Source organism: Macrosteles quadrilineatus, unplaced genomic scaffold (genome assembly GCF_028750875.1).
Source record: "Macrosteles quadrilineatus isolate MER2022 unplaced genomic scaffold, UCM_ALF_1.0 Scaffold_9__3_contigs__length_116548681, whole genome shotgun sequence".
Taxonomy (NCBI): domain Eukaryota; kingdom Metazoa; phylum Arthropoda; class Insecta; order Hemiptera; family Cicadellidae; genus Macrosteles; species Macrosteles quadrilineatus.
This window is the reverse complement of record NW_026542602.1, coordinates 93317196-93339764: the sequence shown is the minus strand read 5'-3', so window position 1 is coordinate 93339764 and position 22569 is coordinate 93317196. Positions and strand designations below refer to the sequence as shown.

Below are 22569 nucleotides of genomic sequence, written 5' to 3'. Positions count from 1 at the left end.
CCTAACTATAGAGGTTATTGACGTCGTAATATACAGTACTGTGACATTGCACAACCATAGAGGTTATTGACGTCGTAATATACAGTACTGTGACATTGCCCAGCCATACAGGTTATTGACGTCGTAATATACAGTACTGTGACATTGCCCAGCCATACAGGTTATTGATGTCGTAATATACAGTACTGTGACATTGCACAACATAGAGGTTATTGGCGTCGTAATATACAGTACTGTGACATTGCCTAACTATAGAGGTTATTGACGTCGTAATATACAGCACTGTGACATTGAGTAAAAAATCGGTCTTTTACATGGATACAGACAGCTTCGTGTTAGTAAAAAAATCGGGGAAAATTGGAAAAAATCGGATCCATCAAAACCGGATCCAGCCCAAGATCCGGAATTTTTTGGATCCGATCCGGTGTCGGTTCTAGCTCGGATCTGGCTGATCCGGTAGTCCGATATCCAAATCCGACCATCACTAGTCTGTATCATTAGAAAAAATTTTATTTTCATTGAATTGTTTGCAGAAAAGGAATTCCGTGATGTTCTGATGAAGAGTGAGGAGGAGTTACTAATACTAACACATAAAAGCAGTTTACTCTCCTCGGAAGTTGGAACTTACAAAGAAAAGGTGAGATTGCCTAAATAGTTGTTAGAACTTAACAGTTTTTTTCATGTTGTTTATGAATGTTTACTATGGTTTTGTTTTATTTAATGATAAATTTGTCTCAGTATCACTCTATACTCTATAATCGAAAATATTGCTATATATTAACTATTTTCTTATATTACCTGATATGTATGATTTTAGTCCTCACGTATCATGACTCATCTTCTGGGGCTTTTATAGTTTAAGGTTTGTATAGGGATTTTTAAATTGTGTGTTATTTTACTGATTTTAACAGCTCTGCCTACATGCGCTAGATTACACATTCATTTGAAATTTCTGTGACAGCTGATGAAATACTGTAGAAGTCTGAAACTAAGTGTGTATTAATAAATGAGGATCACTCGGCATACCAAGTGATACAAACCATTATTTAAATAAATTCAAGTTGTGTTCTTACAATTAATAGTTAGCTTACGAAAGAGCAATTTGTTAAAAAGGTTTTTACACTTGAGGTATATAACATTCCAAATAGCCTATTAAATAAAAGCATTTTTCTTGGTTGGAGCCAACTAAAAACTTAGAGTACTTTTTTGGTTACAGATTGCCAATCTGGAATCACAACTTGACAAGAAGGAGGTTGAACTTGCATCACTGAAGAAACAAAACTCTGGTTATGAGAGGGTCATCAAGAGATTGCAAGAGGATGTGAGTCCTTTACATTTTTATTAAACTTTTAAAAGTTCAAATACTAAAAACTGACAATTTTACTAAAAGAAAACCAAAATTAACTTTTTCTGGGCGAATATAACTTGGTATTTTTATTTTTTTCTACTGACATAAAATATAAGTTACAGCATTGACTATTGGTTACTGAAGTAGACATCCCATTTATATGGACCAGCTTTGGCCATTTTTGTATTAAAAAAGAACATAGTTGTGTAAACCAGTTACAGAATGTAGTACATTCATAACAGTTGCTATAGCTCACAATAAGTCATTCCGTAAGTTTTGTGTATTCGACAAAAAATAGTAGGCCTAATTTAGATCTGAGCAATTTGTCGGTGGCTCACATCAACTACGATGATTGGTGACATGGTGGTATAAACATGGGGATTGAATGCTAGTTGTATCAATAGTCAAAGGTTACAGTTCTAATATCCAACTTCAGCTTTATAGTATCCACATCTATCATTTTGTAAGTGCAAGCTTCGGTCATGAAAATTGAAGAAAATAATTTTCTACCATTTCTCATCATCAAGCAATAATACAAATACACACAAGCAAAATGAAAATTTGTAAGTGCACATGTGGTCCTAACACATACAAATTGACAAATATTAACTGCAGGTGAGTTTAACTTCTGCTTTCATCTTAATAGTTTAAAATATTTCCAATCTTTGTCCGTTCGCTTGACTAACCACCATTGCATGATTTTTAACAACCAGCTTCACGAAAAAGATGCTGCTCTTAACAGACGACTACAGGATAGGGAGAGAGAAAAACAGAGGTATCAGTCCAAGATCGCACAGACTGCTGAGAAACTAAACCAGCAAATGGACAAGAAACTGACAGATCATAAGAGGAAGATGGAGGTAAGAAGGGAACTAGGTGGGCTTCTTACCTTGATAGCTTCATAGTCAAGCTATCCGCTTCCACTGACAATAGTCTGCTATGCGCTTGCTATGTCACAACAGTTTGTGATTGGGTGATTAGTAACCATGACAACTTGTTGAATGTGTGTATGAAGAGAAACCCAAGAGAGAATAGCCCAAGAGAAAGAATAAGCGATGTTTTTATGTAATTGCTATCTTTTTTTTTTTTAAGAGGTTGGCGGCCTCTTTTTCAATAAGAAGCACGAATAATAATCTCTTTTAATAAGAAGTAAGAATAAGCGATGTTTTTATGAAATTGATATCTTTATCTTTTTTTATGACTGTTATTATTATCATTAAGTACAGTACTATGGTTTTATACGTTTTTATGAGTTATCTAATGTTTTTATTGACATTCTTCTAAACAGCATGTAGCAGTAGCCAATGAATAGCAGCAGGTACAAGAACTTCTATTCATCTGTTCTTTATGTGATATATTTTGCTGTACAGTGTTTAGTAACTTTTTTTGTTTTCAGAGTAAAAGTTTGAGTAAGCTGTGATTTTAAACATTATAATTTTTACAAGCTGCTATATCCGTGCTTTGCAACGTTACAGAACGGCAGAAAATGTGATCTAGAGAGCTATTAAAGTGGTGCTGATGTGTGTTTTAAAATACAGCAACTCTATGATTTTGTTTGAAAATATAAACAAACTGATTTAAAAGCGTAAACCTACTTACTTTCAAGCCCCTACTTTTGAAGTAAATAGATCCATAAGAATATGACAACATACCTTAGTGTAGAAATAGCATCAATTGCTTCATATTGATGCTTTATGAATGACATGTTTTACCATAATTCTTCAATTTTAGTCCAGCTTCTTCACATGTAGCTTACTATATAAATTTAAAAAAAGAAACTTTGACGTGCAATACTTTACAAAACGTATACAACCTCACTTTAAAACCAAACATAACCCTCCTCAATCTACATGAAGCGCCACAAACATATTTTTAGAGTAAATAAACAAACAACAGTTCATTGTACTGACCAGCTGTTTCATTATTCAAATTAAATTAAACCATTTGAAAATTGGAAGCATGCCAGGCATAGCCCTTTGGAAATCAGCCTGTGGGGCAGAGCCCTTAGGAAATTCGTCCATATCAATTCTTTTCGGCAAATCTACACACTCTTAGCTTCATTTTGATGTGCCATATGCCTATATTTTTATTTGGTAAATGACGTTAACTGTTTACATAAAATTTTATTGTATCACTTTAATAATATAATAGACTACTGAGCTGAGGGAGTTATCATATCATATATTTGAATTAATATATCATAACTGCCTGCCCAATAGTCTACTAATCGTGTATTTTGAATATATAATATGCAAATTATTACATTAACGGTCATTCATACAGTTGTAGGCTTTTTTATGAATTCTGCTCCACTCCACCTCACTTGTCTCGATAATCATTTTTGACACGATCAGACCCGAAAATATGGAGGACCTGCAGATCCCTAGTAAATGGTATACTTGGTGACTGAGAAGACCAGTTTTGCTGCTGGGGAATGTGGAGAAAATGTGATCTTGTATTGAGATGAGAGACATCGAAACAAAGTCAAACTCTGACTCACCTTTACAGATGGAGATTAAGAACAAGGATCGTAAGTTGCAGCAGGTGAAACGTATCTTGTCAGACGAGTATTTGAACACTCCCACTCCTCGGTCACTGGACACTCCCAGTGCATACAATATACGGACACCGTCTACTACTGACTGTATCACCACCCCTTCCAGTGTCACAGTCCGCAAACGGGTACGTCAAACAAAAAAATGTCTACCAAAAAGTTCATTAAGTTTTTCCTATCTTGGATGATTCAGTTTTGTGAAAGACAATGTGAGGATTTCAACCAATATAAGTCCACGTTTAAAGTTTATATTTTGTGTTTACCTAGGGTTTTTAAGCTGATCTGTGGCTCTCTTTATTTTCCAGTTAGTGTGTGATGTAGTAAAACTTTGTAAATCTTTTTGAGTAAGTTAACCTTTCACATTTCCACTAAGTTAGGTCTAAGTAAATTGTGTAGAAATGTCTGGATTGTAAATTATGCCTTGCTTTTAGAAGAGCCTGAGATTTTCAATCAAGCCAAGCTTTTGAATAGAGCTGGAGCCTCGAGCTTTTTCTGAGCCGAACTTTATTCTCATGAATTAAGTAAATACACAACAATAAGTTAATCAGGCTTAGTAAAAAACCTTTTTTCATTACACTGTCTCAAAAACAGCTGTCTTACGGATCGTTTTGAGTCATGTTATCATATGAGCTCATTCACACCGCGCATACAGAACGTACTGAACGTCCAGTACGTACACGATGGTCTCTTTGTGAATCGCTCGGAGAGCGATTTTTCTAAAACGTACGTGGCGTACATGGGCTCGCGCATGCGCATGTGAACACTTCAAAGCCACGTGCTCAGACAGTGTTACTTGTCTGACTGCAAACACGCCGGTGTGAAAAGGCCTTAAAGTAAACGTTACTTTTTAATCAAACACTTTTGGCTATATTTTGTATTTTTTGCTATAATATATGACAATGTAATGAAAAATATTGTTCGTAACTCGTCCTAAAATAATAGAATTTTGTTTAACACGATATCGGTCCAAAAAAAACCTACTTTAGGGACTAGTAACGAAAGCTACTATTTATGCAATTTAATGTTAAGATGTAGTGGAAAATATAATTTTTTAAGTAGAAAATAGGATAAAACGAGGACTAAGTAGTTTATAATAAATTTCACCTCATTTTAATTTCTTCAAAAGGAGTTTTTTCTTTAAATTGGCACGGTCATAGAGGAAGAATAGAAGTGAATATTAAGAATAAAAAACACATACATTTTTTTTAACTAACCCTTTCGGTGCGTTTGGGAGATTTCAAAATATTTTCTCCAAATTCTACAGGGTAAAACTTGGGGGGTTTAAGTTGTTACGAACAATCTACCTCAATTGGTTTGGCAGCATACATTGTGTACGGGTGGTCTGCCTCACCTTGTATAAACTTATGGATATGAAACATAATTTTAAATGTTTGAATTGCACGGACTAAATTTAATTGTTATAATTTATACTAGCAGCCTGTAAAATCTGTGATATATTTGAATTAATTTACAATATTCTATTGCAAATCCCATCAAAACACAACATCTAACGTAAATAATTTTCTTCTTTAGGCTACATCATACAAAACATTACAATATTTTACTTGAATTCACTAAAACATCACCAACTGTAACGATAACCACATTTTCGCATGGATGTAAATAAATTTGTATCATGGCCATCTGTTATGATGTAAACTTCAAAAAGTTCACATGATTGACAACAGAAGTCGACACAAACTCTGAAATTTTAAAAGCCTATACAACAAAGGGCTTGGATGGGATATCATCCAAACCCACAAAAGGCACATCTAGAGGATAAGATGAGCTTTAAATTGGTACCCAATATGCCTAACATTAAATATTTAGGGGTCAATTTGTGGAATACAAAAATCCAACAAATTATTTTAATAATGTAGATATATTTATTCTGTGTATGTTTATTCTAGTGATATGTATTTTACAGGCTGCTATGTACAACACTCCAGCTCCTGCGACTCACACCAGAACACCAGCAGTCAGCAACCCACGCTTCCGCAGGTTAGTCTCACTCTAGCCTAGGTCAGGCAATCAGAGGTAGCTTAGCTACTGAATCTCATATTTAGTTACACTCACTGTTTGTCCTTGCAATCATAACGCATGCGTTTGTTCAAGGCAGTAAATGAAATGGAGTCTGAATAAAGATGTTAAGAAGTTTTAGTTCCTTTTTAATGATTTTTAGATCATAAATAATGTTAAGTTTTTTGGGTATGCTTACACTATTATTGCAAATGCAGGACATGGATGTTTAGCAAACTATTTATTACTCTTATGGTTGAATGATTTTTGTGAAAACAGTGTTGCTGAAAATTTAAACTCATAAAATAATGTACCCACCATCAAAAATTTTGTTTTAGAATATAGTTTTTGGGTTATTTGAAAGTAAGTAGCCTATCAGAAAACATTGATTTTTACAATATTTGTTATGTAATTTCTAAGAACACATTTTGGTATTCTAAAATTTATTGTAAGCTGTTTCAAAATCAAATTTGAGATTTTTTCACTATTCAATTGTTAGGTACAAAAAGATTGAAGATTCGCAGAATATATGCTGTGATAATCTTTGAAACGAATTGTCTCCATAACCTTGAATATTAGAAAACTAATAATTCAATATTTATATGAGTTTTGTTTCCTTAATATTAATTGAGTTGATTTTGATGTAAAGTGTTATATAATTTTTTATGTGTTGTAGTACTAGAGATGAACGGGTCCTGAAATTTTGAACGCGACATTGGATGGAGTTACGTTTAATTCAGGATTTTTTCCTTGCGTGATCTGTTCTAAGTGTCTGAAATTTTGTCGCGATCACAAGTGGAAAATCCTGTCCTGTTCCTCCCTTAAAAGTCAGGAAGGAAATAAAAACCTGTCTCAATCTCAAAGTACAATCCCGTCCATTCATAATGATATCTGATAATACATGTACTGTACTTGAAACTATGGTTGCTTCCAGGTCCAGATCAGTAGGAGAGGATAGGTGGCTGGAACACAGACCTCGTGCTCCTGTATCTCTCAACACTGTACTGCAACCTCACCTGCCTCGCCGCAGGAGTATTACACGTCTGACTGACCCTAGTGATCTCAACAACAAGGAGAAGTATTGTCTGATGACACAGGAGCAGGACAGTGACGGGGATCTGGAGACCTGCTTTTACAAGGTACAGGAGATATTGCTATTGGTTAACATTAAATCTTTTCTGTCATAGGGTGTCAGGAAATGATCTTGAAAGTATAACTGTCATAGAAAGACAAGCTTCCAATATACCCTGTCAAGATAAATTGAGGTAAGCTACCTGACTAAAGAGTTATAAGATTTTTTGTGAGGAAAGCAGGCTTATCTGAATGGGAAAGAGTCCTCTCTGGATGAATAAAGACAAAACGTTATACTATACACCGAAATTAGAATACTAGTACCTTAAAGGCAGGTCCATAAAAGCGGCATTCGCTGAGCGCAGAACATTTAACTAGAGGCGAGCTACTTGGGTTGGTGTTTACTTACTTGCAACTTAGAGGTGCCCACACATCCTCACCTTCAGAGCAGTGTGTTTGTTTCTTTTGTGGAAAACACCGACACTGGTGTTTGTCAAATGACAAGTAGACGAAACACCCATACACTCTAGTTATGATTCAATGAGTAGCTTCTCAGTATGCAGCAAATGCTGAATGTAAACCACCTTAAGACTTAATTCATTAATCCTGTTTTTTGCAGGGTGATGTTATTCCCACTTGCAGTGGCGGAGCTCAGGTGATTTTGAATGATGTGGAAATTTTAAAACAAAAGTCGCCCGCCGACTCCCCTACTCGCAAACGCAGCAGCAACTATGTTCAGGAGAATACGCAAGAAAAGTGTATTATATCCATCGAAGGCCACGCCAAGCGGTCCAAACACTAGGCTTTCATCAAGTGATAAGTTGCTCTCTTTATATATCATGTTTATACTCCTTTGAATTTTATTTCGTAATTTGATATTTGGATGTATCAGTACTTTCAAATATAGATTTTAATGCAATAACGGCCTAATCAAGTGTTAAACAACAGTGATTAAGGGCAGGTACACCTTATAACAGTATTTTTACGGTTAACACTCACTTTATCTTAAAGACTCACTTTTTTATGTCATATAAAGCTCTCTTATAATTATTGTGAAACGTTTACAATGGTTCTGTGATTTGAATAATATAACTTTGTTGTGGCTATGTGGCACAAATTCTAAATATAAACTTGGATTTATAGTTTAACTTAGCTTAGAAATGAAAGAAAACTATCTGGGTTTCAGTGTAAACTGAACTGAACTTTTTTATATTTTCATGAATTCTCTACACTACATTTTGAAGTGCCTGATTATGTACATAGTTTTGTATTAGAGACATAGAAGTAAAGAACTTCAAAAAAAAAAAAAAACTACCATGCTAGAATAAATTATTTTACACTATTATCTTGTTAGTTCCTGGTACCGAAGAGTTTCAAAAATGTATACATTCATTGTTATTAGGATTTCTTGGTGAATAATTTTAGTCCAAAAGTTCGAAACCGAACAAGTAGCATAATTTTGTATTTTTGATATTGATACATTTAATAGCACATACATAAACTTATTTTAGAAATTTAAAGGTTTGAAAGTCATCCATTTTACCAGACTGACTGTTTCATTATTTTTTTTTTTGTAGATTTTCTGATAAATTAGCTTGTAAGATAATGCAATTCTAATGAGATAGATTTCAAGAATGTTATGATAAATTGTCAAAAGTGTTTTAGTTGCAGACAAGTATCATGGGATTCACATTTAAAGATTGGCTTAAGTATATTATTTTTAACGTACAATCCAGAAATATACACATAGAACTACTCTTTTGTTACTAACTCTTGATCTTTTCAAAAATAAAAATCATTGTGCCATTCAAACCATAAAGATTTGTCCATTGTATATTGTCTAAGTCTAGTATTTTGACTATTTTAAATAGCTTACACTTTATATGCCTTAGTAAAAAATAAAAGTAATTAAATGATGTAACAAAGAAACATGTGTTAAATAGCTAGATTATATTTTTAAGTGATAATAGAGTGTGTAGGCTATTAAACTGTTAATTTTTACTATTGGTAGTTCGATAGCCTGAATAATTAGTTTTAACTGCTGCTCTCTTAAAACCATGACATATTGAACAAAAACTGTGTAAAAATGTGTTATATTTGTATTTACTATTATTTCAGAGATTACATATTTTAAATAAACTTATAGCAGTTATTTTCTACAGATTGAGTTGTTCTTGTTCTTCCTTTTATTAACAATAATTGTTCTGAAATCTTTTCACCCTAGCTATGTTCTAAAACTTTCAAAACGGTACTGTAGCACGATTACTAGAAAAATACCGGTATGGATCATAAACATAAACAAGTGACGTTTTTGGCCCGAAAATAAACATTATTTAACATTGCTTAAATGGAACTGCCAAAACATATGTTCAATGCTATTAGTATAGGATTCGGGCCAACAACGTAATTTGTTTATGTTTATGATCCATACCGGTATTTTTCTAGTAATTGTGAACTGTAGTTTATGTTTTGGTATTTGCAATTGCAACTGAAACATTGCTAGAGCTGTTTACTGAAAAATCTATCTTTTGCTGGAATGAGGTACTTTAGGTACTTTAAAATTTGTCTTCTGTATGTAATAACTGAAACTTTAAACTTAGATTTCATAGCTTAACATATTTTAATTTTGTTTTGAATAATTGATCATTTCAGGAGTTAAAAGTACTGACTGACTATATTTAGCAATTTTAATAGCCTACTATATATAGTTGAGTCTCGATTCTTTGATTTTCAACCATCCAATCTTCTATTTGGATGATCGTACGATAAAATTGCCTGCTATTTCTGTGTCGCATGACTGATGACTATACACGGTTTAGTGTAAGCAGGTTTAGTGGCTGTACTTTACGTCATACACTCATTCGAATGAAAATATCGATCGATATATCGGTTATTTGATATCGATATTATGGTTACTCACTATTTCGATTACGGTATTCTATACATCAATTATTGCATTGGTTTTTAGCGAATTTTCCTATAGGGAAGTAGCTATTACCGTAGGTGGCACGGTAAGACCTAGACCCGGGACCGATTTACTTTTTCATTTTGATGTCCCCAGAGGCCAAAAACACCATTCGTTCAAATTTTTATATATGTATATATATATGTCCGTGAACGCGATAACTTGAGTAATTTTTGTCCGATTTTGATGAAATTTGGTTTAAAGGTGTAAAGCGGGATAAACTTGAATGAGTTCGCGAACCAGCACGATCGGACCATGGGAACGGGGCTTTACGGGGGGTTTTATGGGGTAAAAATTGGTTTTTCTCACTTTTGACCCTTAAAACACAAAATTTCCCGATTTCTCTTTAGACCTTTTTAAAGAGCTTAAAAAAACAAATAATTTAGTGTATAAAAGTATTTTTGTTCAATTATTAGTAACGGAGAAAATAAAAAAATTGTAAATTTAAAATTCCCATGTTATTTTTATGGAGAATATTGTCAAATGTTGTAGTTTGCTTGTTTATGGATATATTTTGATCAAACTTGGAAAATTTATTTATTTTGTACTAAGCTATCAATATTTTACTCAAAAACACACTTTATTAGTTTCCTTGTAGCAGCAAACCTAGGTACTCGTTAAACCTAATGTTAGTAAAATATATTTAACTGAAAATCAATTCAGACAAATGGAAATTCGCTTAGTCGGCAGGTTTGCTGCGGCGGGGGTATTTGTTTATTTCATTATTTTTGTTTGTATAAGTCATTTTTAAAGAACTTCGCCATGAATTATCGAGAATTTAGTCAGAGTATTTGATGCAATCCTGAAAATTGTTTCAAATGGATGCAAGATCAAGGATTAGTACCTGATACCGGTACGCCTAAATGTGACATCTGTAACGAAGATATGAAAGTTAGAATACGAGGTGAAAATCAGGTAAATTTTAGATTTCAGAAATTATCTAAACCACACTCACTTTCTATAAATGCATTGAAAAACACCTTTTTTGAAAATTCTCACTTTGGATTTGTAAATATTTTGACATTAATGTACTTGTTCAGTATAAACATCACTAACCACGAGTTTCTCATTCGTGAAACTAACACTAGATTGATCAAGTAGTAAAGATAAATATTTTTTCAATAGTAGGAATATTTTAACTACGTTTAGTATCATGAATGAGGCTATAATTTGTAGTTTGGTTTTTGTCTGGTTTTTTGACAAAGTTGAGATAAACTAACTTAACTGATCATAGTTGCAGCTGATATATAATTTAAAACGATATTAAAAATCAATTGAAAATAATCGTAAATACGATTATTTGATATAGATTAATCGATATCGAATAATGAATATATCGATCGATATTTTCATTCGAATGAGTGTAGGACGTAAAGTTAGGTGCAGCCGGTTTAGTTTATTAGGACTTTATTTCAAAATTACGTGATGAAATTGAATTAAATTTAATAAATTTGTATGATTTTGTGATGCTTTAAACTTCTATACCACATTATAAACATTTTTTTGTCATTAAAAACACTCTGCTTCCTTGTACAGTAGCAAACCTAAATACTCGTTAAATCTATAATGTTACTCTTTTAAATAGTGAATAAATCTGACCATATTCCTTCAGACATAATAGAAAGCATTTTATGTAACGTTTATTTTTGCATCGAAATTTATTTGATTTACATGTAGCAAACCTGCAGACTACGTAATTTTAAAAATTTGATCAACATAGCCCTATAACCATAAACAAGCAAATTACAACAGTTATCTTTCTTTTCATAAGATTAACATGGGAATCTTAAATGTACAGTTTTCAGTAATTTTTCCATAACCTTTAATTTTATAACAATACTTTAATATCCAAAAAAAATTATATTAGTTAGCCATCCTCTAATAATTTAACTTGTCTTCTTAAAAAATATGATTCAAGAATTGGTTTCAAGTTCCTTAAAAAGAAACTAAGTCTAACTTCAGAGAATTTTACACATAGTCTTATCAAAGCCTTTTTCTAAATTCCTGTTTCTTAGTCAAAGTACACCAATGAGTAGACCTACCGTTCACATATATTTGCAAGAAAAATTCCAGTAACTTTTCTAATAGGTCGAACTATAGCATAGTACAGTACTTCATAAAGACTCATTAAACTAAATCCAAGTAACAATCCTAGAAGTCCTCCACAGTTACTGAGAGTAATGTCAATATTTGATGTTTTTTGACGATCTATTGTATTGAACTGACCGATTCCGTAATAAACTGACACTCGAGCAATGTTACTTCCAGTGTTGTTGTTGAGACCTGTCCAAGGAAATAACGAGTTCTGGTTTGTCAGTCTTTGAAAGTTAGTTTGGGAATCAAAACTTATCCAAGAACAACCGAAGGGACATAAACAACTTTCAGTTACATTTAAGTGTGTTGATTTTCCTTTTAATGGAATCATCCCTAATTCATCTCTTACTTTATATAAACAGTGAAGTGATAAGTCGTTGCAGTAGGGATAGTCGAGGGTCCCCACTATCCTGTTGGATGTAAAAGGTACGCAGCCACATAATTGGAGTGACATTTTGGTGAAGCACTCCACAATGCAAGAAGACCGAGTGTAAAAGTTGAAGTATTCTAGTTGTACCTCGTCTAAAAATGCACAATCCCTCTCATCGATAGTCAATGATCTAAGGGAATTTTCAGTGCGGACCTGGGTAGGGTATAGTTTTATATTAGAGTGTACATTGAGAGGGACCCTGATAAATGTTTCAGTTTCTAGACTCTTGTCTGGTGGGTAGACATAAACTCTGAACCCAGTGTGGGTTGCAGAGCATTGAAACTGAAATTCCTCCTTGGGGTAAACGAGATCCATAGTTAACCCCATCAGGGGTCCTTCAACATCAGTCCACAACGGATAAACTTTTTCAATATGTCCTCTAACTCTTTTAGGGTAGCCGTTATCGACATCCCAAAATTTCAAGTTGTCGTAAAAATTATATTGTTCACCAGGTGGAGGATTGTAGAATGGATACATTATTTCTCCGGGCAAACTGTTGAAGATATAGCATTGTCCCATCATAGTAATTATAGGTTTGAATAAAGTACAGCAATCTATTTTCTCTGATTTCCAATAACAGTTGACAATCATGTCCTTGCAAGGTGTTGCTGCATCACTTAAGAATTCAAAAAACTCTTCATCAATACTACTATTGTAAATTCCTGATGCGAAATGAGATGGATTTAAGCAAACCATTTTGCTAAAGAATGTGAATTTTGCATCTTTCTGCTTTTCTAAATCAAAAAACGACTTCCTTACAGGTGAAGAAGAACACACTATTACCGCAGGAAATGGAATATCCCAAATAGGTGTTATCTTCGGGTTGTATACCAGTTGAAATTCATTGGTCATTCCTGTCAAGTATGTGTTTTTCACAACAATTCCGCTAATGTAAAGACATGTTAGGAATATTCCAAGCCAAAAAAATTGTTCTATCCTCGGAAGAGATGGGTCTCTGATATATCGGAGTCCATGTAGAGAACCAAACTTACAATACTCATCGAATAACTCGCACAAATATTTGAACAATGAATTTAATTTTGGATAGCGAACATGATGACTTTTTGATCTATATTGTTCATCCGATTTTCGATTGTAAAAATTAAAATTCTTGTAGTCTGATAAATAAAACATTGTGCAGTTTTTTTTCTCTCTTTTCCTAAAGATATATCATTTTTTGGGCAAAGCACCAACTACTATTTTAAAAGTCTATCAAACTTTTACGGATGGACGCTCCTTAACTATCCAACATGACAGTTTTTCTGCTTCATCGACACCTCAATTAATCTTTTTTCAGATCACTGAACCAAAACCCACTTCTAACATGGATGTCCGTAAACCATACAATTTACTTTTTTGCCATTTCTACAGTTATCAAAGGTAAACTTCATTTGTATCGTTTAATAAATAGGTTCACTCAAAATTATTTATTTAGCTTATGTATTTATAAATTACCAATTACCGTTATCAAAGTTTAACTTATTTCTTGTCGTTTAATGTTACGTAACACCACCACATGGTTGAGTGTAGTGTAAGATTCAAAACACTGTTTACATTTTATTAACAGCATAAAGTTCTAGCTGCTATATTGTTGATAACATATCAATGCAAAACTACGCATTCTTAAGATTTCTGTGCCTGATTGTGGACTCAGAAAATGTTTAATTTATCTTAATTTAAAAACATCTTAAAGCATCTTTATGGTGGATGTAATAAAAAAGTGAAATCAAGTAAAAAAGGAATTACTTCTATTTTATTTCATCATTTAAGCTATTGGATGAATATTGCAAGCAAGGTTGTGTGGAGTATGAAATTTACTTGAAATTTTCTCCTGAAATAAAAAACTATTGTTTGAAATTGGCTTTAAAGTAAAGTAATGTTATCAATAGAAACACACATTTTAATAACAAACTTTACAGTTTATTTATAGCTTTACCTGGCACACGCTGCATTGCTACGCTAAACAACTGTTATTTGTTAAATACGGTAGTAATTTGTTGTTTACGATAATGAAAAATGTGCCTTTTCATTAGGTGTAGCCTATACATAAATACCAACACGTGAGCACGCAACGTACAGCGGTCTGTGTGAAAAGCATGCATATTCTCAATTTAAACCAGGGATAGTCAGGGATTGCCCTTGTGAATTATTAATGGTGATTGTAAGAGCAAGAAGAAATCTCTTTTATGGCGTGGTATATTTTAATTTTGACATTCCCAATATCCAATAGCTATTTAGAAAATGTTTCTGCAACTATTTCTTTCAGTAAATATACACACATGTTCGTTGAAATAGTAATTTGTTCAACGTAGTAAGCTCGTCAGCAGGGTAGTACACGAAAATATGTCCCTAAAGGTAGGCCTACATCTTAAGTTTATTCATAACAATTATTGTTGAAATACAAAATAGGTCTAATGGTAATCGATATATTTTATCGGAATAAGCTATTACTGTAGTACCGGTACTCATGGTTGGTAAGACCTGGACTCGGGACCGATTTACTTTTTCGTTTTGAAAAAACACAATCCGTTCAAATTCAGCACGATAACTCGAACAAAAATGGTCCGATTTTGGTGTATTTGGTACCAACCGTGTAAACCTACATTTATTCTAACGAGTTCGCGAACCATATCATGATTAAAGTATGGGAACGGAGGTTTATGAGGTAAAATTAGTTTTTTCCATGTTTGACCCAAAAAATATAAAATTTAGCAATTTCTTTCCAAAATGTTTTTCAGAGCTTAAAAAAACAAATAATTTAGTACTGTATGTTGTTGAAACATTATTATGCGCCAAATGGTTACGGAGAAAATTCAAAAAAATTGTAAATTTAAAATTCTCATGTTATTCTTATAGAGAATAAGTAAACTGTTGTAGTTTGCTTGTTTATGAACATATTTTAATCAAATTTGGAAAATGCATTCATATCTTACTAGAGTGGATTTTGAAACGCACGTATTAATGTTCCTGGCCTTTTACTTCGTAGATACTGTATTTGTAGTTTATTAATATGTGTTTTAATATTTTTTGGGACGGGGGCAACATGTTACACATATTTATTTGGTAAAGTCTCGAAATTCACGACCATCACGTGGTTACATGTAATAGGGTACATTTTTCAACTTTCACCCTGTTTTTAGACAAATTATTCATGCCGAAATATATAATGCCATATTTTTATGTAATCAAAATCAATAGTTGTTAAACTTACAAAAAAGGAGTATATAATAATTTTGTTTTCATTGCGAACTGACTGCCATGGCAAAATAAGTCTGTCCCTCGATTTGACGTCCGGACCATAATGGCAAAATTTGCAACTTTGGAACACAACATGGCAAGCCTGGCGGCGATACCGGTTAGTTTTTCCTGGTTGACTGGTTCGGGATGTGCGTTAGTTTTGTTGTGCCGGTGGTTTTGCAGTAAAAAAGTAAGTACAAGATTAATAAAGTTAAATTTGTAGTTTTTTTGTGTTTCCACGTACGTAGTTATTTGATGAATTAAACATGGTGTTAATTTATTATATTGTAATTGCTACGTTAACCTAGAAATGCACTTTGCCTCATCATACATGAGATGTAGGGCTGCCACCAGAAAAGAGCCAAATAATACGTGATTTCACAACCGTGGTATCACGACCATCACAGGTTTATTCACGACCAAAATAGCCTTATCCATTGTACTGTGTTTTGGTCGTGAAAATAAATTTTAACATCATTGTAAATTGCACAGTTTAGTTTAATTGCAACACAATTTTTTCTTATAACAGTACAATTAATTAATTGAAGGACATAAAAAAATAGATTTTGAACTATGTTTGCACTGACATGTATTTTTATTGCCTTATACAAGGTAACGCTTATATTGTATATAATTATAAATAAAACTATTAGTTCTAAAAATAGATTATGCTTTATCTAAAAAAAACAATATAGTGATTCTCTTTCATCATCAATTCCAGACCGTAACACTTGTCCCTGACCATAACGTTCATGATTTGGATCATAAAAAATTGAAAAATGATATATCATCAACTTCCAATGTTTTACACACAAAAAGGACGCTTCTTTAAAAACATGAAGCTTTTTCATATATTGGGAACGGTTGTTTGGAGTTACAACAACTTAAAGAGATTTTTTAGGTTTTTAAAATTTTTTAGTTTTAATTTTTTTTAGAAAGACCAAATATTAATACCAAAAGCTTAGTGAGCTGTTAATTGCAAAATGGCCCTAAAACTAAATGTATTTACAGCAGAACATATTCTTAACATTAACTATTTTTTATATTCATTTTTACGTCTGTTATGTTTGTGACAGAATTTCGTATTTTTTAAAATAAAGATGTTCTATAAAAAAAAAAAAAATAATAATAACCAAAGATAGTGCGTTACCATGGACATTTGATGAAATTTAAAATGTTAATAAAATAAAAAAATAAAAAAGTTTCGAAAAAATAAACATATAAAGTGCTTTTCTTGAGAACATAGGTACGTTCTTAAATTTTCACTCACTAAACTATTAGGTAACATTTAACAAACAAAAAACTGTTTACCCTCCCTTTTGCAGGAAACCCAAACCTAAGTACTGTGTAATTATATTTAAATAGCGAATAAATGTGATATTTTTTAAGGAGACATTTGAGTGTAAATCCAATCAGGCAAATGGAAATTCTTCTAGTCTGCAGGTTTGCTGCGGCGGGGATATTTTCTTTATCCAATATTGATTCTGATACAGTACTGATCTGATCTGAATCTCCCCTACTATACCCCTACCTTCTCCTTCCTTTTGTTGGTAGGCCTGTCATTGCATGCTTGCTTGCATAGCCGTCTCCGTCCCGTCATTGAGTCTTGAGTAGGCCGCGGCCTTCGAACTGGCAACGTTGCAAGTGGTGTTGAAACAGCTGATTTTTTTGGAAGCAACTAATGGTATTTGTGTATTTACGAAAGATTGATTACTGGACTATGACAATATTGACTCTGCTTAAAAATGTACAGATATAGATTTTAATTCATATTTTATTGTTTCAATTTTCAATTCTGTATGTTTTATTTTCAACATTTTTATAAATTTATGTTCATAAATTAAAAATTAAATCAATAAAGTGCGAATTAATGAGCGGATGTCAACTGTCTGCCATGTTATCTTATGGGACGTATGTCACTGAACAACACCACTTGCGATGTTGCCAATTCTACCAGGCCTGTAGTTAAAGGCGGCCGTGCTTGAGTCCTTCTTCACTCGGTCCCACTATAGCGTCTCGGTTTCCGCACCCGCAGACTGATGAGAACCTCTTTAGAGAAGGAGTGGGGGGCGTGACGTCACTCTGCTCTTTAGGGAACACCATTACCGTAACGAGACGAAGTGATTCCATTGGGATTCGTGGCGTAGTTGATAGCGTGTCGGACTCGTGATCTAGAGGTCCCCAGTTCAAATCCCGCCGGCAACTCTAACTTTTTGTCCAAGGTTTGGCTTAAATTGCGAACACTTCTTAACTGTACATCTTTTGTTAGAATTTGAGGCATTTATAATTTTATTTTTTTAAATAACAAATTTTAAAATTAATTTTGTAATTAAATTAATCATAAGTAAACCTTTATTAGATTTTTATTTTATATCTTTTTTATATTATCAGCAAGTTTGGTTGGTTAGGTTAGGTTATGACAGTTTTGTTCTATAATTAAATATTTTAAAATTAATTTTATAATTAAAAATTAATTATAAGTAAACCTTCATTAGATTTTTATTTTATATCTTTTTTATATTATCAGCAAGTTTGGTTGGTTAGGCTAGGTTATGACAGTTTAATTTTATAATTAAATATTTTAAAATTAATTTTATAATTAAAAATTAATTGTAAGTAAACCTTCATTCGATTTTTATTTTATATCTTTTTTATATTATCAGCAAGTTTGGTTGGTTTTCAAATCTCCCACAATCACCCACTCTTTTGCAGAAAAGGTTCTCATCAGTTTGCGGGTGGGAAAACTGAGATGCTAGTCCAGTCTCCAGTCCCACTCCTTCACTTCACTCTCAATCTGTTCTCTTCTTCAGTCTACTCTACTTCCTTTCCTTCCATTGGTTCCATCCATGTGTTGTTGCCGTTGTTGCCGTTCGCCGTTGTGATTGGGTTTGTGGTTTGTGTTGTTTGTTTGGTTTTGGTCACTGTTTTGGTCTATGGACTTGGACTTATAACTTTGGACTGTGGTGAGTGACTACTGTACTGAAGGTTTATGATTGTGGTGTTGCGTTTGTACATGTAACTTAATTGTACTTTGATTAATTCTAATTGTTTTACTCTCTTTCTTATTTGTACTACGTTGTCTTTAACAACGTTAGGCGTTACTCGTTCGTTTCGTTTACTTTTACTACTACTACACAACCATGCAATTATGTTTCATACCAAACAGTGAGGTTATACATTTTTGTTATTAGGCCCACTGAAGATAATATTTTACATAGGCATATTGAAGTACCAAAATAAGTAAGTGCGCTATCTACCTATTTATTGAAAAGTGTATAAGTTAGCCTAGTTAAAAGTGTTAAAGATTGTCATTTTTACTTGGCAATTAGGTAGGCCTATTTATTCTAGGCGCCTTGCCCGCGGGTGTGGATATGGGATTTTTGGGCTGCACTTTACTTGACGTCCTACACTCTTTCGATTCGATATTTTCATTCGATTGTTTCATTCGATATATCGTTTGGTTAGTTAGGTTAGGTAACCTTACCTAACTAACCAAACGATATATCGAATGAAGCAATCGATTAAACGATATATTGATCGATATTTTCATTCGAATGAGTGTAGGACGTCAAGTAAAGTGCAGCCGATTTTTGACTAACTTAGTGTAAGTTAAGTAAGTATTTACTGTATAGGCCCAGGCCTGGTTGAAAAATTTAGGCCTAAGTTAATAAAGTTGCTTTCATCCTAGTTCTACCTACAATTCAAAAAGGTATACCATATTATTATTTTTAAACCACCCATCATAAAAATTAGAAATAGCAACATAACTTAACTCTGGATCATTATACAGGGTGATCGACTCAAGGAGGCCACCATTGGGATACCTATCGGAAACGGTAAGAATTAGAGAAAACTTTAAATGGGGGACATTTTGGTAATTATTTACTTGAAGGTGACCAAGCGTTCTATAGTAAGTTATATATCATTGGAAACTAGATTTTTACCTGAAAATAATGGTGCAAAAATTTTTCTGCTGCCACAAAAACTGAATTTACTACGATTTTTTGAAGTTTATTAATGTAATGCCTCTTGTCGGCTGGTCTCTATAACCATAACTTTACTGTGAATTGACTGACCAACACAAACATGAATGATTGAAATTGAAAGGACCGTCTTTCGTCTAGGGAAGAAGAAGAAGCCTAATACAGTCCAACCTCAGTATAACGAATCTGAAGGGACCGAACTGAATATTCGTTATATCAAGGATTTCGTTAAAACGAGGTTCGTTATATAGGCCTAGAGGTTATGTTTGCAGGAATTTCGCTAAGTCGAGGTTCAGAACCAGCTTCGGTCAATATAGGTCGGGATTAGACATCATTACAACACAATTAAAGTTGCAAAGGCTACAATACTTTACAGTACAGTGTTTACATTGTACAGTAGAACCTAAACTATCCGGAATAAAAAAGGGAAGGGATCTTGAATATTGCGCAATCATGAAAATGGCATTGACCTTGGTACAGGTTAAAAAACTGTAAGTTTAAAATCACAGCTTGTTCTAACCCTCCTAAAACCTAGCAAAACACTGTATTGCGTAGTCATAAACCATGTAAAGAACAAAACAAAACAGTAGTAGAAAGTTTTGTAAGCTACTGCTCGTGATAGGCCTGTAGGCTACTTACAGTACAGTACTGACTTATCACAACAGAGGAATGTCAATAATAATCATTAACTATAGCATTGGTGTTGCTAGTTGAAACAAATCGCATTGAAAACAATACAATAAATTATTAGATAAGTCATTATAAAAGTGTATAATCATAGCCAACTTAAAGATAATAAAAACACTCGAAAAAGGAATGTTAAAATAACGATGTTGCTATTCTTTCTCTTTGGTTTTGTTTTTATATTCTTTCTTAGGTTTCTCTTTATCCAAAAATTTTACAATTCACCATAAATTAGTTACTTATCACCCAATCACAGCTTACTAAACATTACGTCGTCATCAGTCCTCAGTGAATTAAATTAGTTCTCAGTTGCAACATAGCGCGTGCAGCGACAGCAGACAGAGATGTGTAAAACGGAGCAGACGAATGTTAGCGCAAGCGATGACGTCACCTTTCCATTTCATTTGATAAAGAAACAGATTTTTCAAAAACAATAATGGGGTGGGGGATTTGTTATATTGAGGGAAAGACGTAGACAATTCGCTATGCAGAGGTTAAATTCGCAATGTAGAGGTTCTGACAATGATAAATTCGCTATATTGAGGTGTCTTATTTTAGCCGAAATCACGAAAAATTCGTTAAATCAAGGTCGTTGTTATGGTTTGTTCGTTATGTAGAGGTAAAATAAACATTGTGTCTTATGGAGAGTTCTAGGGGATTTAAAAAAAAATCTTTATATCAAGGAATTCGTTGTATCGAGGTTCGTTATATCAAGGTTAGACTGTATGACAAAGAGTAAGTTTAGGCCTATACAAAGATGTAGAGGCATTTATAAATTCAACTGAGTGTTGATTATGAACTACTTAAGTTCTTATTTAGACATGTGAGGTGGGTAGGTTGGGTGTTATGCGGACTCGTGACTGTATTAAGTGTTTTGATGTTAGGTTAGATTAGGAAGGTAAAGTTTAGGTTATAATGAATCGAGTTGTTGATTTATATTATCTCCAGACTGTTTATGCACTTTGTTAAAAGTACTACAAACACAATAAATTATAATTTCAAAAATGCTGCGCATTAAACTGTATTGTGTTAGTTTTATGTTGTAGTAGTGATACGACTGTTACTTATAGAATATTAGTTTCAGCATTGATTTCAGATTGCACTTGATGAACTATTAGTTACCATGTCTGGAATATGGATAGTATCAGATTTCCCTTGGGACGTGAACAAATATAAGAGCAATTATGACTCCGAACACTGGGATCTGTGTAAAGCTTTCATGGAAACACACAAATCCAAGTTTCCAGAACAGAAATTGGTACACCTTACTGAGGCTTTTTATCAAATGGGTGTATATGGAAGTAGGTAAGTACAATGTTAAATATAGGCTAGTATTATTCCAAGTTGTCTTTTGCTTTTTAATTAAACAAGACCAAGAATATCTGCTCTATCTGAAAATATTAGCATACCTATTTTTTATGATTCCTGTTTGATTTTTACTTTTAGCGAATTTCCCATATAGGGAATAAGCTATTACCGTAGTACTCATAGTAAGACCTGGACGCGGGACCGATTTTTTTATTCGTTTTGAGGTCCCTAGAGGCCAAAAACACCATCCGTTCAAATTCATATATATATATATATATATTTATATATTTATATATATATATATATATATATGTGTCCGTCAGCACGATAACTCAAGCAAAAATGATCCGATTTTGATGAAATTTGGTACAAACGTGTAAACCTACGTTTATTCGAACGAGTTCGCGATCCAGCATGATCGGACCTTGTGAACGGGTGTTTACGGGGGGTTTTATGGGGTAAAAATAGGTTTTTCCCATTTTTGACCCAAAAAACTTAAAATTTTGCAATTTATTTCCAAACCATTTTGTAGAGCTTAAAAAAACAAATAATTTAGTATATTGAAGCGTTATTATGCGCCTAACGGTTACGGAGAAAATTCCAAAAAATTGTAAATTTAAAATTCCCATGTTATTCTTATGGAGAATAAGTAAACTGTTGTAGTTTGCTTGTTTATGAACATATTTTGATCACATTTGGAAAATGTTTTTATTTCTTACTAACTATTAACATTTTACAAAAAAAAAAACAATTTTTTACCCTCCCTGATGCAGCAAACCTAAGTACGTGTTAAACTAATTCTATTTAAATCCGGAATAAATGTTATATTTTTAAGTAGACATTTCAGTGTAAATCCAATCAGTCAAATGGAAATTC

The 22569-nt window shown here is 33.1% G+C and overlaps 1 protein-coding gene across 3 annotated transcripts in view; it reads left to right on the top strand.

Moving 5' to 3' along the window:
* LOC129003805 (kinesin-like protein KIF23) overlaps nt 1-9155 on the top strand; it is a 32018-nt gene extending 22863 nt beyond the window's left edge. For 2 of the 3 annotated variants that reach the window (XM_054432113.1, XM_054432114.1), the window contains exons 10-16: nt 534-637; nt 1217-1321; nt 2062-2208; nt 3857-4030; nt 5830-5903; nt 6856-7060; nt 7612-9155. In XM_054432113.1, the coding sequence (XP_054288088.1) occupies nt 534-637; nt 1217-1321; nt 2062-2208; nt 3857-4030; nt 5830-5903; nt 6856-7060; nt 7612-7794 (992 nt within the window). In that variant the 3' untranslated portion in view covers nt 7795-9155. The remainder of the gene's footprint in view (nt 1-533; nt 638-1216; nt 1322-2061; nt 2209-3856; nt 4031-5829; nt 5904-6855; nt 7061-7611) is intronic. The other variant, XM_054432115.1, reaches the window with a different exon arrangement.
* The last annotated feature ends 13414 nt before the right edge of the window (nt 9156-22569 follow it).